Below are 15473 nucleotides of genomic sequence, written 5' to 3'. Positions count from 1 at the left end.
TACCTCGGGTCCTTGCTCCCAATCCTTGATCCACAGAGGAGCCGGGTGTGGTTACAACAAATCCTCTCCGTTTGGAGGCGGTGGCGACAGCATCGAGCGGAATCCCATAGCGAACGAACCGTCCATAGGAAGAGGTCGCGACTGCCGCGCTGGTGATTAAAAACAACAGAGAACGGTGAATGTGTTTGTATGCGATCGTCCCTTTTCTCCTTCTCCCTGTCACCTCAGCATCTCTCTCGGTCGCTGCGGATCCGTGACGTGACGACTCTCTGATGATCAGCCTTCCTGCGCGCGCGTCCACGATTCGATCCCCCCTCGCAACAGCTCGGGCGCGCGCGTCAGGGTCTTTAAAGCTCGTTCGCGGATCATCACAATCGATGCGCGCGAACGCGCCGTCTATTTGGTCCGCACGATCATCTTATCAGTTTTCTGCTCTGATTTATTGTTTTTACAGGTATAACATTTCGTTTAATATTACATCATACAGATATCGAGCAATGCAAATCCCAGATGTTGCAGATATTCACATTGCAATCGCAGACACCTATCTAGTATTTGAGGATAGGATCAGGTCGTTTATTTGGAATGCGCCCAGAGAAAAAAAACAGACACTTCTCGCAAAGACTTCTGGGAGGCGGCATCAAGCCAAAGCTGGTCTATCGGGATGATGACACACACAGTAATAAAAAAAACTGCCCCATCTTCCGATCTGTATGAAAAAGTGGGCATTAAACCTCACGCATGCGTTCTTCTCGTGCAGTTTGGGGTTAAGCAGGGACAGCATGAGCATAGCCGATTTTGTGCAGTCTTGAAAACAACGTTGTTTCAAAAACTACTCGTTACAAAAATGTAAATTAAGCTCTAGATGTTACCAATTGTTTCGGCTTGGATGCAATTTGACCCAAATAAGCCTTTGTTTGTAGATAATCACAATTTTGAAGATATTTGCAACAAAAGCACAATCTCACAACTTTTCAATTAACGCCAATATATTTAGAGCTAATACTGGTCTGCAATTTGTGGTACCCGGAAATAATGTCAGAGTGGGAGCTCACTATTTCCTCCTCCTGTCAGATCAAGTGATGACGTTTCCACATCCAACCGGTCGGTGTTGGTAGGTAGCTAGCAAGCTAGCCAGCTACCTCCTCCGCCTCTGAAGGCAGCTGGACGGATCGGTGAATGAAGATCGTACCTCAATGCATCTCTCTTGGCGGCGATGGAAGCAACAGCCACGGTCTGACTCTTACCTCTGAGCCATGTAGCTAGCTTGTCCGCTAGACCCGTAGTTAATGTTAGTCTGCTTCGTGCCCTTCCCTTAGTTAGTCCCAGCAGTAGCTAGCTTTTCTGTCCGGGACAGCAGCAGCTAGCCCGCTCTGTCGCCACTACAGGAGGATGCTGAGGCTGTTCGGCGCGCTGGTTATCCTTGGACTGGCCCTGGCGTGCATCACCTCCTGGGTGCTGGAAAGCTACGACACGGCTTGGCACCCTAAACGGAGTGTTCAGCGCCTCGCTGCCGGTGATGGAGATGAATCCAAGGGGAGTTTTCCACCATTCCCCGGCGGCGAGCTGGATAATATATTCTGGTTTATACAGGTGAGGTGTTATTCTGCCTTCCTAGCTAGTCTTGTAAGCTGTCAACCATTATGAGGTGACTGCAGTCCAGATGCAATCGGCATTTCTGTATTAGACATTTCCTCACACTGCTGTGGCTTCAACATCAGTAGAATATGTGCCACTGGCTTGGTATTGTTGTAGGTAAGGTGGGTTGCCCACTGAACTCTTGCTGAATGATTGACTGAATGGGGTCACTGACCTGCCATCTGTGTCAGTGTCATGAAAACAGGTGAAACATAAGTAGTAGTCAGACTTTGGACTCTGTTGTAATATGCAGCCTGGGTAATGCCTGTAGAAAAAAAAGAGTGCACACACGCCAGATCTGTGATAATTTCTAATCTCTCTCCTCATGTCATCACTGTCATTACATGTCAAAATAGACGCCTTGTTGATTATTAACCCTGATTCTGGTCTTTGTGTCTGATTCAAGGTGTCTGACATCCATATTAGTCGATTTCATGACCCAAGACGCATTCCAGATTTTGAAAAGTTCTGCACCGACACCATCGATGTGATCAAACCGGATCTAGTGCTTGCGACAGGTAATTCCCCTGATCCTTAACTGGTTGAATTTCATTGGAAAGTGGGTGTGGCCCTCATCTCCCTGCAGTCCGAGCCATGTCTGTTTTGCCATTCGTGTGTCACGTGGTTCGTTCCTTGATGCCACATCGTCTCTCAAATCTCAATGTGTCCTTTTCCCCCACCGCAGGAGATCTGACGGACGCTAAAACGGAGAGTAAGGTGGGTTCCCTTCAGCACGAGGTGGAGTGGCAGGCCTACCACAATGTGCTGAAGAGGTCGCGCGTGATGGAGCGCACTAGGTGGATTGACATCCGTGGAAATCATGGTGACTAAGCCGCAGCACTTGGCATCTTCTCCCCTGCGTAATGTTGCCAAACTCACTGGTTGAACTGAAACATCTGAGAATGTAAAGTGTATTAAGAGGATGGAAAGAACCCATTAACCGTGGTGTATTTTAGCATCAGAGGAAGTCAGCCTCCTCCTCCTCCTCCTCCTCCTCCTCCTCCTCCTCACTGCTTTCCCCTCTGTTATTGGATCGCGAGCTATTAGATGTGAAACAAGATATCCCCACTTTTTAACTGTCCAAAAAAAAAATCTATGATATTGAATCTGCAGGGATTCTCTATCAGATATTCAGCTATTATCGATCACAGTTGTTGATGTGCGTCCTGTGAGTTCATCAGTTCGTCTGTTTTCTGGTAATGGCAGGTTTTGTTCGATGTCTTGCAGTAATATGAGGAAATGTGATCCCGGGATTAAATGTGCGCCGTCCCGTGGGAGGCCGTTCATTAGACATTAGTCTGGCTGGCCCCTTCACAGTGAAGCTCATATCACTCAACTGTCGCTGACCTCTTGTTTACCCCCATCCTGCTTGAGCACGCTGCCCAGTATCATAATTGTTTCATTTCTCCTGACAGACGCCTTCAACATTATGTCATTGGACAGCATCAACAACTATTACAGGTCAGTATGGTATGGTCAATAGCACAATCAATGCACTGACTGAAGTGACATGTAGTCTGAGCTCCATCCAATCAGAACCTGCTCCCGCATGTCAGGCTCTAAAGCTGGGTGTAAAGTCGATCACAGTGCCTCGCCTCTATAGTGGGCTGCCTGCCTGTGAAACATGAGTAGTAGCAGACCTATTTATTGACATTAATCCAAGCTGTCTGAGCTATCTGAGGCCCAAAATAGAAGCACGGTCTACATGGACAGACTGCCTCTTCTGTCTTTTGACACAAATTATGCTTTATGTGCCTTTGCTGTTACTCTTAATGCTGATTGATCTCTTGTCCGCTTAATATTCTTAATGTTGTGGTCATTTTCTGCAAGACAAATCCCCTCTCTTGTGCATTCCTCATTCATTAATTCATGCATTAGATTATCTCTGAGCTCTATTAGGATAGTAGCTACAGGCGGTGTCCCAAACTTCTGTTATCTTGTTGCTAACTTTGACTTCCCTCATTTCTCTCCAGAAAGTACTCCGCCAATCAGAAAGTGGGCTCTTTCCACTATGTTCACAAAACTCCCTTTGGCAACTACTCCTTCATCTGCGCGGACGCCACCCTCACTCCAGGACCCAAGAGGCCGTACAATTTCTTCGGTATTCTCAACCAGGTATGCCCGTCTAGCAGCTTCTCTGGACAGAGGATTAGGTAATGCAGAAAACATCCATTCACCGAATTTGTGACAAGGTTCACAAAGCAGCAAAAACACTGTAGTTATCGGCTCATTCATTTATTCACTTGGATCTGTTTAATCCCCTGCACTCAGACCCCTCTGGTGAAATGCTTACACTTATGTGAATCTCAGAGGGCTTTGCAAAAAAAAACAAAATTTCTATTTACATTCTGTGTTACAACATCAGATGAAATTGGCCGTTGAAGCAGGAAATAGTCACAAGACACACCGAAGAAAAATGGAATATACATAAGAAAAGAGCAAACTGGGGTTTTATAAACATACTCAACTGGAAATTTCAACACTAGAACACATGGTGATACTTGACTATATTATGTGATGAATGAGTGCTCTAAATTCTAACTTTCTAAAATGAAAAGTAGCTCGCCATCAGTCTTTCTGACCTTAAATCAATAGAAGGAGTTACACAATGATTGATGAAAGTAATGGAATGTTGATTTAATCAAATTAATTTAATAATGTTCCCTTTTTCAACGCCGTACAGACTCAAATGGACTTGCTGGCCACGTTCAGAGCTGAGAGTCTGAAAAGCAACCAGTCCATCTGGTTTGGCCACTACACCACCTCCACTGTCATCTCACCCTCTCCAGGAATCCGGGAGATGATGAGGTAAGAGAGGAACGTGTGTGGGATCCTGGGCCAGTATTCATAAACTGGCTGGGGAACTAACTTCTTTTTGTCTGGCCATTTTCCAAAAATTCAACAGCCTTTGCCTTTTTACCAGCAAGCTAGATTTTTAGAATAGAACCTCAAAAATCATGCTTGGTAATCTGCCAGAATAGAAAAATGCGGCAGCTATAGCCAGAGGACAGCAGCATTTGACTGGCAGCTGATTTTAATTTCATCATGTTGAGTATCTTAAAATAGGAGTGATGATCTGAGTCTTTGTTAAGTCTTTATGGTCGTGTAACATGATGGGTCATTTTTATGTTTTTTTTTAAGATCAGTATTTCTGTTTGAAGTATTTTTAACAATAATGCTGTTATTCTGCATTGTTGGAAATGTAATTACTAGACCAATTTGATTAGCCTGCCTCATTTTGAATACTTGGACTGTTCCCTGTATGTTTAGCTCTGCTGTTGCCTATCTGTGTGGCCACCTGCACACTCTGGGGGGCCTGATGCCCGTCCTCCACAGCCGACACCCCCGAGGCACCCTGGAGCTGGAGCTGGGCGACTGGATGGACAACCGCAGGTAAGACGAGATCATTACAAACTCTTTCTTTCACTCTCTCTGACTGTTTCCGTTGTCCCTATAGGTGCTCAGTACGTTCCCCTTCTCACGCCTTTTTCCAGGTACAGAGTTCTGGCCTTCGATCACGACCTGCTGAGTTTCTCTGACCTGAGGTTTGAGCAGTGGCCTGCAGTGCTCATCACCAACCCCAAGGAGGCGCAGTACCTGCATCCCGGGGTGGAGCCGCTGGGGCGAATACGGAGATCGACGCACATCAGGTGTCTGTGCTGTGTGTGTTGTCCTGACTCCTCAACCCCCCTCACCTGCTCCGCTACATGTGCCATACACTCAGCTTTATAGAACACCTGTCATCATATCATATTAGTCTGTTTGTGAATGATTTGTCTCCCAATATTGCTTATTCGGGGATGTGAATTTTCTGGCTTTCTGCATTTTAGGCTTTTGGGCAAAACACTCCTATCAATTTCCAGTTCAGCTTTCTGTTTTCCTTCTTTTGTTCCTTTATACTTGATTTTTTTTTATTAACAAAAGAGGTTTTGTTCATCACAAAGCGCTATAAATACAGATTAAAAACTACAGAGAACAATCACATGATGCCATTGTCTTCATCAGATTCTACATATTCTAACCTTTTTTTTTTTCTTCTGTGTCTCCATAGGATCTTGGCCTTCTCCGAGGCTCCAATCACAGCGGTGCATGTGAGTGTAGATGGTGAGCTGTTGGGGAAAGGCCACTCTGCTGGAGGCCCTCTGTATGTCGTGCTATGGGACCCCTCTCTCTACCTCACTGGGCTGCACACCGTTAGTGTTAAAGTGGAGGTTGGTACAGCATCCATTTGTCTTCCCATTAAAGAGATAGGCGTGCTGAGACTTTGAGATGGTTCATTTGTGTTCAGTGAGTTTTGATTTTGTTAGTTTTGTTTGAATTATGATTCATTATAGTTGTATTAAAGATATTGTCAGGGTGCTGCAGGTTTGAGCCTTGCACTTTTTACTAATGGTTGCTTTTAATGTTGGCAATCTAGGAATTTAAGCCTATTCTACTGTTGTGCTCATTTTAAGTTGCTCTGGACAAGAACAGCAACTAAACACCTAAAATGCAAATGTGAAATTAATAAAATGGATGTAGTTAACAGTCTGCTGTGTGTGTGTTCAGGACTCGGCAGGCCGGTCGACGGTGCGGGAGCAGCAGTTCACTCTGGAGGAGGACCTGACTCCCAGCTTTGGTTTCGTGCAGTCCTTCATCCTCCTCACAGACCACTACATCCTGGGCCGGGTGGCCTTCGTTGTCACGATGCTGCTGAACGTTGGTGTGCTGCTGGTCTTCAGGTTCCTGCGTGTTCCCTCCGGCAGAGGTGAGCCGTCACTGACGACTCACCCATCACAATGTCACTTTATTTACACGCGATCGCATTGCAGTTACATCGACATTACACTCACATGTAGTCTGCAGAGTCTGATTGTGGACAATGCTCAGAAGAAACCAAACTGGAGACTTGCTCTTTTCAAGACTGCATTTTACTTTGATGTATGTGTAGTTATTTGACCTATAGTAATTATTCTATTTTCTTCACTTACCCATTTCTGCTTTTTTTTCTCTAGCGTCTACAGGTTTGACCTCTCAGGCGTGCATGTCGCTCCACCTGGTCAGTAAAATGGACACCTTCTACTACTCTCTCCTGCTGTTCAACCTGTGCACAGCCTTAGGTGGGTGAACTGCTGTCTGTCTCTGTCTCTGTCTCGTGTTCAGGCTGCACACTCCTTCACTTAGAGCACAGTATTGTGATACCAAAACCGTACATTATCTGTGATATTAAAGATTTTGAGATATTGCGGCATCATAAGTTTGCGGTTTCATTAGACCAGAAGTTTGTGTATGGCAGCATTATTAAATAAACAACAAGTGATGCATCCCAATGTCCAAACTCTAAAGATTGCAAGCACAAGACATACTGTTAAAAGAGCTGACTAGCTTTCCCTATGCTCTTGCATCTGTTCCAACTATGTGAATATTGAACAGCAAGTGGTTTTCTCTACTTTTCGACATGTTATGATATTTAGTCTGGTATGGTATTGTAATATGGTACGTGGTAAAACGCCCTGTGTTGGCTCTGCCTGTCCTCCTGCAGGTCCGTGGTTCATAGGAGAGCTGATAGACGGCCACAGCGGCGCCTGCTTCGCCTTCGGGGTGTTCATCGACGGACACTTCCTGGAGGGCAGCCTCACTTATGTTGTTGGAGTCGTTCAAGTAAGAAGGCGTTTTTTTTTAAAAATAAATTATTCAGCATGTCCGTACACCTAGATGCTTTCTTTGCATATATGTATGACCCTCTGTAACCGTGCTTATGTGAATAGACACATTTGTGTATATATGCTTCACATATTGTTTTTCTTCATGCACTAATTTTTCCCAAATTTGTTAAATATTGCATATATTTAGATTTTTTTTTTTACTTAATTTGTTTATATACATATTTCATATTATATTTCTTATATTTTTCATTTGTTTTGTTTTTCTCAATAAGTTCTACTGCTACTAATGCCGGTATTTTCACACCCTCTTAATCCATACCTTTTCATACTTCCATTCATATCATTTGCTATGTCTATATAACACCCTTTTGTTATATTCTTATCTTATATTCTGTTGTTTCCTTGCTGTATTCTAGTGCTATTTGCTACTGCAACAGCTTAATTTCCTCTCGATGATTATTAAAGCTTCATCTTATCTTAAGGAGTGGGAAGTCAACTGATCTCATTTAACTGTAAAAGTAAACGACTAACTCCTCATCTCCTCCTCTCCCTGCCAGCTGGTGTTCTTCAACATGCCCCTCACCTGTTACCTCTGCTGGAGCCTCCATCAGCGTTGCCGCGGCAACACCTTCCGTTCCCACTTCCTGCGGCCGGGCTGCCGCTGGCGGACTCTGGCGCTCCACCTGTCCATGCTGCTGCTGCTCACCTGGCAGGCCTACTCCTGCTACTTCCTCCTGGAGACCTACGGCCCCGTGGCCTTTTTCCTGTCTCCGGTTCGCACGTGGGCGCTAGGGCTCAGCCTGCTATTGGTCTACCGCGCCTGGACAGGCCCCGCCCCTCAACTCCGTGACAACAGCAAGAGCAGCTCTCCCTCTTGACAGTAGTTGCACTGCGTCGAGCCTGACTCACGGTTGTATTTCGCCGTCTCTCTCCACCCTGACACGCCTCAGACGGTTTTCCCCACACAGCAAACCCCTCCTTCTCTTTCGCTCTTCCTTCCAAAGCCACTTTACATCACTCACTATCCTGTTTCTAGATAGTATTGTTTATTTAATATGCATGTTATCGTAGAGCACCGGTGAGCACATTTCTGGCCATATTCATAGCAATGTGTACAGTGTAAAAAAAAAAAAAAACATGGATACAATGAGGGTTATATAGCCTATTTCAGCTATGTGAGGACTAGTCCAACGTATGCTGCAGTTGACAGTATATAAGAGCTGTATTCTGCTGTGGTTTAAGCTGACTCATTGACTTGAGCTTTAGCACTTTTTGGAAGTGTTGCCTTGGCCAACTGCCACTTCACCACTGCCAAAGGATGAATAAGAAAGATATTACCTTTTACTCCCCCCCCCCCCCCACCCCCTTAAAACCCATCCATTCACTGATAAAGGCTGGATGTGCCAAAACCCCCCCCCCCCATGTTTACCTTCCTACACTAAAATCCTTTTGCAGGAGAAAGGAGCGCACCACATTTTTCTATGAGCTTTCCCCCCCGCCCCTCCACAGGCCTAAAACACCCATGATTGAGAAAGTGTGGAAGTCCCTTTGGTGGAGATACCGCCTAAATGATCATTCTCATATTTTGAACTCGTGCTCTCTACACATGAATACAGGAAATACATTATGAATCAAACAAGTAGTTAATTCATGTACGAGTAGTTTATGAGTGAAAGTGTGTGTATAAAAACGGAAAAAAAAAACACAAAAAAAACAAAACAAAACATGAAATTCCTTTGCACATAGCTGAACTGCCACTAATCACTGTTCTCAATATTCACATTGGAATGGTCATATCAAAATAGAGACATTCGTATATACTGTAGCCCTGCACATTTTTGTACAATTATTGGGTTCTGAACTTGTTGTAATGCCAATTTTCACACGGACACGGAGAAGCAGGCCTGACTTCTCACGCTCCTTCTGACGTCACGGTAGAAAGCAGCTGTTTGTTTCTCAGGAATGTGAGCACTTGAACAATAGGCTGGTCCCAGTAGTATTTCAGGAACTGACAAAATACGACAATGTTTTTATACTCCACAGTAGCTCAGTGAACTTAAACCATGTTGAACAATCGAGATGTGTGGTGGCTTAAAAAAAAAAAAGAAAAAAGAAATGAATGTGATATAGCTGTGGTGAAATGCGATGATCCTGTACTATGCTGTTTTATTTATTTATTCTGATTGTATTGTGTGATTTAGTTACCCCCCTCCCCTCCCCTTCCCCCCCCTCCCCTTCCCCTCCCCTTCCCCTCCCCCTCCTCTTATGTTATATCTCTGCACTGGTACTGGGCATTCCTCGCCCCCGGGAGGCTAGCCCTCCCTCGCAGCGAGTCTGCTTAGGAAAAGGTGAAGGCATTCCCTGCTTTTTTTTTGAAGTTTTCATTTGACAGCTTTTGTGTGTGAAGTCGTGTTTGTCCCCGACTGTGCAGAATGTAACTTCCTATCTGTGACAAGTGCGAGAGCAGTAAACGGAGTCTGTCGCACTCTACTTCGGTCCTTTTCTAGTCGATAGCGGCAGGTGCCTCGGTTCCACAAGAACAAAACGGATTAAAAATATGGACGGGGGAACCGCACTCATCTGGTGTTTTCACAGAAGCAAAGTTAAATCCCAGTATTTCTTAAACCATTCCTAGTGCAGAAGAATTGCTCGGTGCAGCGATAAGCCAAGAGTTTCAATATTAGGACTTTGTCAGTGTCTAAAATACAAAAATCATGCACACCGAGCAATAATTTGCACTCGCGTCGGCCATGGTTTAATTCATGCAACGAGATAACTTTTTTTTGCCTCTCTGCTTAGGCAAGTGTGTGTACTTTTCCATCTGTATGAGAGCAGCACCATGTGTATATTTCCAGCATTAAGACGGATATCTTGAATTAATGAATTTGTCGTTTTTTGGGGAGCAAAAAACTGATCTTCTCTGTAATGATGCTCAGTCCCTCTCTCAAGCTACGGGACACGTCCACTAGGGGGCAGTATTGAATGGATTTGGAGGGTAAAGGGGGAAGACTGAGCCGCATTTTTTTTCTTAATGTGCTTTTTACCTCACTTTCACTTTTCACTTTCAAATTATGCATGGGACTCTTTTTGTTTCTTTCTTTTTGCATAAAAGCACCAAAAGTTTGTCTTGATGAGATAAGCTCGAAAAGCTCATTGATATCACAATCCAAATTCACTAACGACTATGGTAAATGAAGTAGAAGCTGGTTCTATTTGTTTCGTACTGTACACTGATTGTTTACCACGAGAAAATCAAAGTTTGGCTGTTTTTGCTCTGTTAGACACATTTTCTCCTCATGGTTAACCACCAGTACGTCTCTGACAAGCAATATAGTTGATGTACTGGTGTTTACTTGACTTGCTCTGCATCCCCTCCTGTGTTACCATAGTTAAGTATATGAATGAATAGATGATTTTACACCGGCCACATCTTTTTATTGTGACAACTGAAATGAGAGCAAACCACGATTTTATTTTGTTAATGGTTTATAGTGCTGTGAAATAAATTGTTCATTACAGTAAATCATATTCTGTGTTTGTCTCTAGATCATCATCACATAAAACTTGTATTGCAATCCCATTATCATAATGGAGAATTAAGAGAAAAATGCACGAACGCTGACTTGAGCCATGACATAATACTGCAATACATACTGTCGTGTAATACACCAAATATAGTGATTCAATACTGCAATATTCTGCTTTGCTTCCATTTGACTACAGTACCAATTTAAAAAAATGAAGTTAATCAATAGGCTAAGTATTAAAAATTCAAGACTTTTCTGACTTTCAAACACTCTTCAAAGATCATTTTATTATTCTCAAGAACATAATTTCAAAGAACATTATATGATTTTTCATTTATAGCCTTCAAATGGTAATAAAATATTAATAATTGTTATCAACAAATCAATGCAATATCTTCCCCGGGTTCATTAACTTCATGTTAATAGCGGTGATGGAAAGGCAGCGGTGCGTTTATTTCCCAAGGCCTTTAGTGAGAGCGGTCTCTTCTGGAGGAGAAGTCATTTCCTTCACTCTGATAACTTTATAATTTGCTTGCCGACGTTTCCACCTTTCATCATGGAGCAAAATGCCACTGCAAGAAAATGAGAAAATCATTCAACTCCCACTACAGACATTCTGCTGCTCGTCGCAAAGCCAAATAACAAATAGTCACACAAATAGAGACAAACGCCAGAATTAAAAACACGCGTACCTCCCATGTTCTCGATGCCGCTCACCACTGTTTCCAGGACCTAAAAGAAAAATGGAAACAAAATGACAACAACATAAATAACAAAGATAGAGAAGAGCAAGAGGCGTGTGAGTGAATAAGGACTCCCACACAGCCGCCCACATCATCATCATCATCATCATCTCCTCCTTACCTTGATTTGGCCTGATTTAACCCACTGGCTGAGCTGGAGGAGGGCGGCCTCTGTTTTCTCCATGTAGTTCAGCACCATGAATCGCTCCCGGGTGATGCTCTTGCTTCGCAGCGCCTCCTGCGTCTCCTCGCTCAGGGGCGGAGGGTAAGGCACGTCCTTGTTGTACTGAGAGATCTGACCGCACAGGATCACATGGCTGCCATTGTTCATCTGGAGATGGGGGTGAGGGGGTGGGGTCAGATCAAAGAGTTTATAAGAAACAACACAGGCTGATCAGGAGAGAGAGGAAGCTCTTCTGAATCCACAGCCAACACTTCTTCAACACAACTGGTGTGCAGGTCCAAATAATGTAGAACTTTATTATGATTGGTTGAAAATGTTTTATCATTGTCTCTGCATCCCAAAAAATCGCTCCGAGACCAAAAAATACAGTTATAGTGATCGTTTTGGCTGTTTATAGGTATTGTTGTAGTGGGAACACAGACATGCTATTTACTTACAATGATTTAAATCTATTTATAGTTATAGTTATCTTTATAGTTATCGTTCTAGATGTGAACGGGCCTTTAGTAAATGCACAATATCCTGATTTTATTATAGTAAATGGTGGTTTTCCCCTTATAATTTTAAGGGGGGAAAAAACACCCCAAGGAATCTACATATTTTACCAGCCAGAAATACCCCAGAAAATGAAAGAAAAACATCCACACTTTCTTTTTGGGTCTTTCTGTATGCAACCACAATATCACACACACAGACACACCTGATACAGTACCTGTGCTATTACAGTGTCGCTGATGGGACCTCCCACGTTGTCGAAGTAAACGTCTACGCCGTCGGGACAGCACTCCCTCAGCCGGGCGGGAACGTCGTCCCGCCGATAGTCGACGGCCGCGGAGAAGCCGAGGTCTTCCACTAGAGCTCTGCACTTCTCAGCAGAGCCGCAGACGCCGACCACCTTCACACAGCCGTCCAGGCGGCCGATCTGGGAAACGGCGTCAGGGTTTCACTTCCTTTCATGTGATCTCATCTATGTACTCAGTATTAATATTCATGGTTAGCTGGAGCAGATGTGCGGCCCTGAGTGTGATTTCCCAAATGTCGTAATTATAGTTCCATCACCTACCATCAACCATCTTTCTCACATCTTTCTTACATTTGAATGAGACAAAGATCATCTCAAGAAATGGCATGGTTCACTGAAATGTTTTACTTGCATTTTCAAGATTTCAAGATAAATGTGTGGAAAACCTACAGTTTTTAGACATGTTGTTTTCTTGCATCTTGCATTTTATCAGTGTCACAGTATACAACCATAAAGTCTCCATTAAATTAACTCACATTACTTTTACTTGCTGGAAAACAGAGCATCTTTAATGGTGACCTCATGCTGCACCAGTAGGGGTAAATAAAAATTCCAATCATTAAAACCATCACAGATATTTGAACAATCCTGCCCCTCCGCCCCTCCCATCAAATAAAACTGCCTTTCTCTCTCTGAATGATATTCCATTGGTTTAGACTTTTGAATGATCCCTCCCTTCGGTATGTGGAAATGTGGAGTTTCCTGTGTGTACCTGTCCAGCGATGGAGCCGCAGGCCCCGGCCGCTCCGCTCACCACCATGGTCTGATTGGCCCCTTTGGTCACATGACCCTTCTCCCTCATGCCCAGCAGAGCAGTGAGGCCCGTTATACCGACTGCACCCAAAAAGTAGGACAGGCGCCCGTCGACCAACTGTGGGTCCAGCTGCAGTAGAGAGAGGGTAAAGTTTACCACTGATAATATCAACTGATATCAATATCCATACTAGAGCTGAAAAGATTAGTCAATTAATCGATCTACATAAAATTCACTGATTATAATTTTGAAAATCGATTCATAATTTTAGTTACTTACCACATATTTGCTGTTTACAGCTTCACAAATGCTAAGATTTGCTTTTCTCCATTTCATATCATTATAAAATTAATGCTTTTTTTTGGCTGCTGGTCAGACTAAGTAAACAATTTTAAGACATCACTTTGGGCTCTGGTAACATGATGGGCATTTGTCATTATTTTTGAAGTTTTATAGACTAAATGATTAGTCGATTCATTGATAATGAAAATAATCATTAGTTGCAGCCCTAATCCATACATGACTTTTCCCTTACATGCAGGGTGCTATCAGTATGGGGGCATGAGAAATTAAAAATGTTCAATAAGATTGACAGGTGCAATTCAGGGGAATGAAGGCATAACATAAGGTCATAATAATCACATATAATAATGTAACGCTTGCCATTTGCTGGGTGCTTTTAAAGTACCATGAACCCCTAACCCTGGATGTGTTAATGACATGTTATATCCATTGAGCTTTACAAGAACACATCCTAGTTTTTCAAACAAATTATCAAATGAATCCCAATTTTTGGCTGCAGATTTGAACGATATTTTGAGGAAATCAATTCACCTGCCCCAGTCCCCCCACATGCCACTGCTGATAGACAGCAATATGCCTCACCTTCTGTAAGACGCTTCCTTTTACAATGTTATGTGTCTGCCAAGGCCAGTTGAATGAAGTGACCACATCTCCCTCAGTGAGAGCGCCGCAGCGGCTGGACTCGACCACACCGACCCCTCCACCGTCCACACACTCAGACAGCTGCCATGGAGTCAGGTACTCTGCACCTGTGTCTTCATTCATACGGCATCGCTGAGAGGTACAGAGGAGGATAGAGAGGTATCATAAAGCAGGAGTTAAGGAGGGATGGTGGAGGTGAGGGAGTTTTTTTCTGTGATTTTACATTGAAGTCTGTGGGACTGACTGAATTTGCATAGCTTGAGTGCAGGAAATCAGAACTTTTAGTTAGATGCCACAGGTGGGCTCCTACTGGCTCCCCTCCAGGTTTTTTTTCCACTGAACCAAAACTTTAATGCAGACTGTCTATTCAAAAGAGTTCCATGTGATAGCATTCATTTATACCACATAGTCTGTATGAAAGTTGTCAAAATATGTCAATTCTGAATGCATTCAATACCATGTAAGGGTCGACAGAGAGGTAAAGTGTTCGGACGAGGACCTCCCCGTATTTCAGGTCAAGTGGTAAAGTCGTCTCCTCAAGGCGGAAATTTTCAGGAACTGGCACCCCATTTTTACCTTGATGAAGAGAAGTTGCAAAATGAACTAAACATTAGGGGTTCAGTAGTTTTACAGCACGGAGAGACACGAAATGAGGACATCTTCTGATATGAAAAAAATGTTATTTTACTTCATACCAGGTCGGGAGCTGAGCACGACTCTTTGCACCTGCATTCTTAAACTCGTAACGGTGCCTGTTTTGATACACAGACCTGGCAACACACTTCTGACTTTTTACACGTAATCACTGCGTTAAGAATGTGACTTAGAAATCGTTGTATCTTAAACACCAACAAGAAAATTAGCCAACGAATTACAACACCGACTCTTAGCGCTGTTTTATTAGCAAACATGTAGCATCTGCAGTCTAGGTCAGAAAGAGTAGCAGGGCAGTAGCGAGAGGAATCACTTATAACTACTTCCGTCTTCGCTTAAATCCCGTTAGACAGACAGACAGCTTCTTTTTTAGCAGGAGTCAATGAGACTGTCTCAGATTTGATCCAGTATCTATTTTCGTAATATTTAAGGGCTTAGTAAGCTACTGATAGTGCTGTGAGACAGAGAGATGTCTTTAAATTAGAATAAACAACAGTTTAGCAGGAGCTCCCCGCGCATGCGTAGTATGGTGACGTCTGATATCAGTAATAACTATTCATCAAGGTTCTTGAATAAATTAG

The 15473-nt window shown here is 43.5% G+C and overlaps 2 protein-coding genes across 3 annotated transcripts; one reads left to right on the top strand and one right to left on the bottom strand.

Moving 5' to 3' along the window:
* The first annotated feature begins 1196 nt into the window (after positions 1-1196).
* tmem62 (transmembrane protein 62) lies at positions 1197-8595 on the top strand. 2 transcript variants are annotated; one of them, XM_071915676.2, is made up of 14 exons: positions 1197-1234; positions 1389-1593; positions 2045-2156; positions 2324-2461; positions 3054-3099; positions 3612-3753; positions 4322-4446; positions 4909-5031; positions 5133-5288; positions 5690-5849; positions 6187-6385; positions 6642-6737; positions 7160-7278; positions 7841-8595. In XM_071915676.2, exons 1-14 carry the CDS (start codon positions 1197-1199, stop codon positions 8159-8161), a joined length of 1980 nt encoding a protein of 659 aa, XP_071771777.1. In that variant the 3' UTR covers positions 8162-8595. The 2 variants fall into 2 exon arrangements, with proteins under 2 accessions (XP_071771777.1, XP_071771778.1); XM_071915677.2 differs by lacking the exon at positions 1197-1234 and having other exon boundaries at positions 1387-1593; positions 6633-6737.
* A 2036-nt stretch (positions 8596-10631) lies between these two features.
* ptgr2 (prostaglandin reductase 2) lies at positions 10632-15131 on the bottom strand. The gene is made up of 8 exons (XM_071915665.2): positions 14934-15131; positions 14696-14814; positions 14179-14370; positions 13252-13422; positions 12450-12659; positions 11675-11884; positions 11503-11542; positions 10632-11382 (listed from the first exon to the last, which is right to left on the bottom strand). The coding sequence occupies exons 1-8, from the start codon at positions 14968-14970 to the stop codon at positions 11318-11320; spliced, it is 1044 nt and encodes a 347-aa protein (XP_071771766.2). The 5' UTR covers positions 14971-15131; the 3' UTR covers positions 10632-11317.
* Positions 15132-15473: the final 342 nt, after the last annotated feature.

This window comes from Centroberyx gerrardi, chromosome 17, assembly GCF_048128805.1.
Source record: "Centroberyx gerrardi isolate f3 chromosome 17, fCenGer3.hap1.cur.20231027, whole genome shotgun sequence".
Classification (NCBI taxonomy): Eukaryota; Metazoa; Chordata; class Actinopteri; order Beryciformes; family Berycidae; genus Centroberyx; species Centroberyx gerrardi.
The sequence above is the reverse complement of the archived record's forward strand: the minus strand, read 5'-3'. Positions and strand labels throughout refer to the sequence as shown.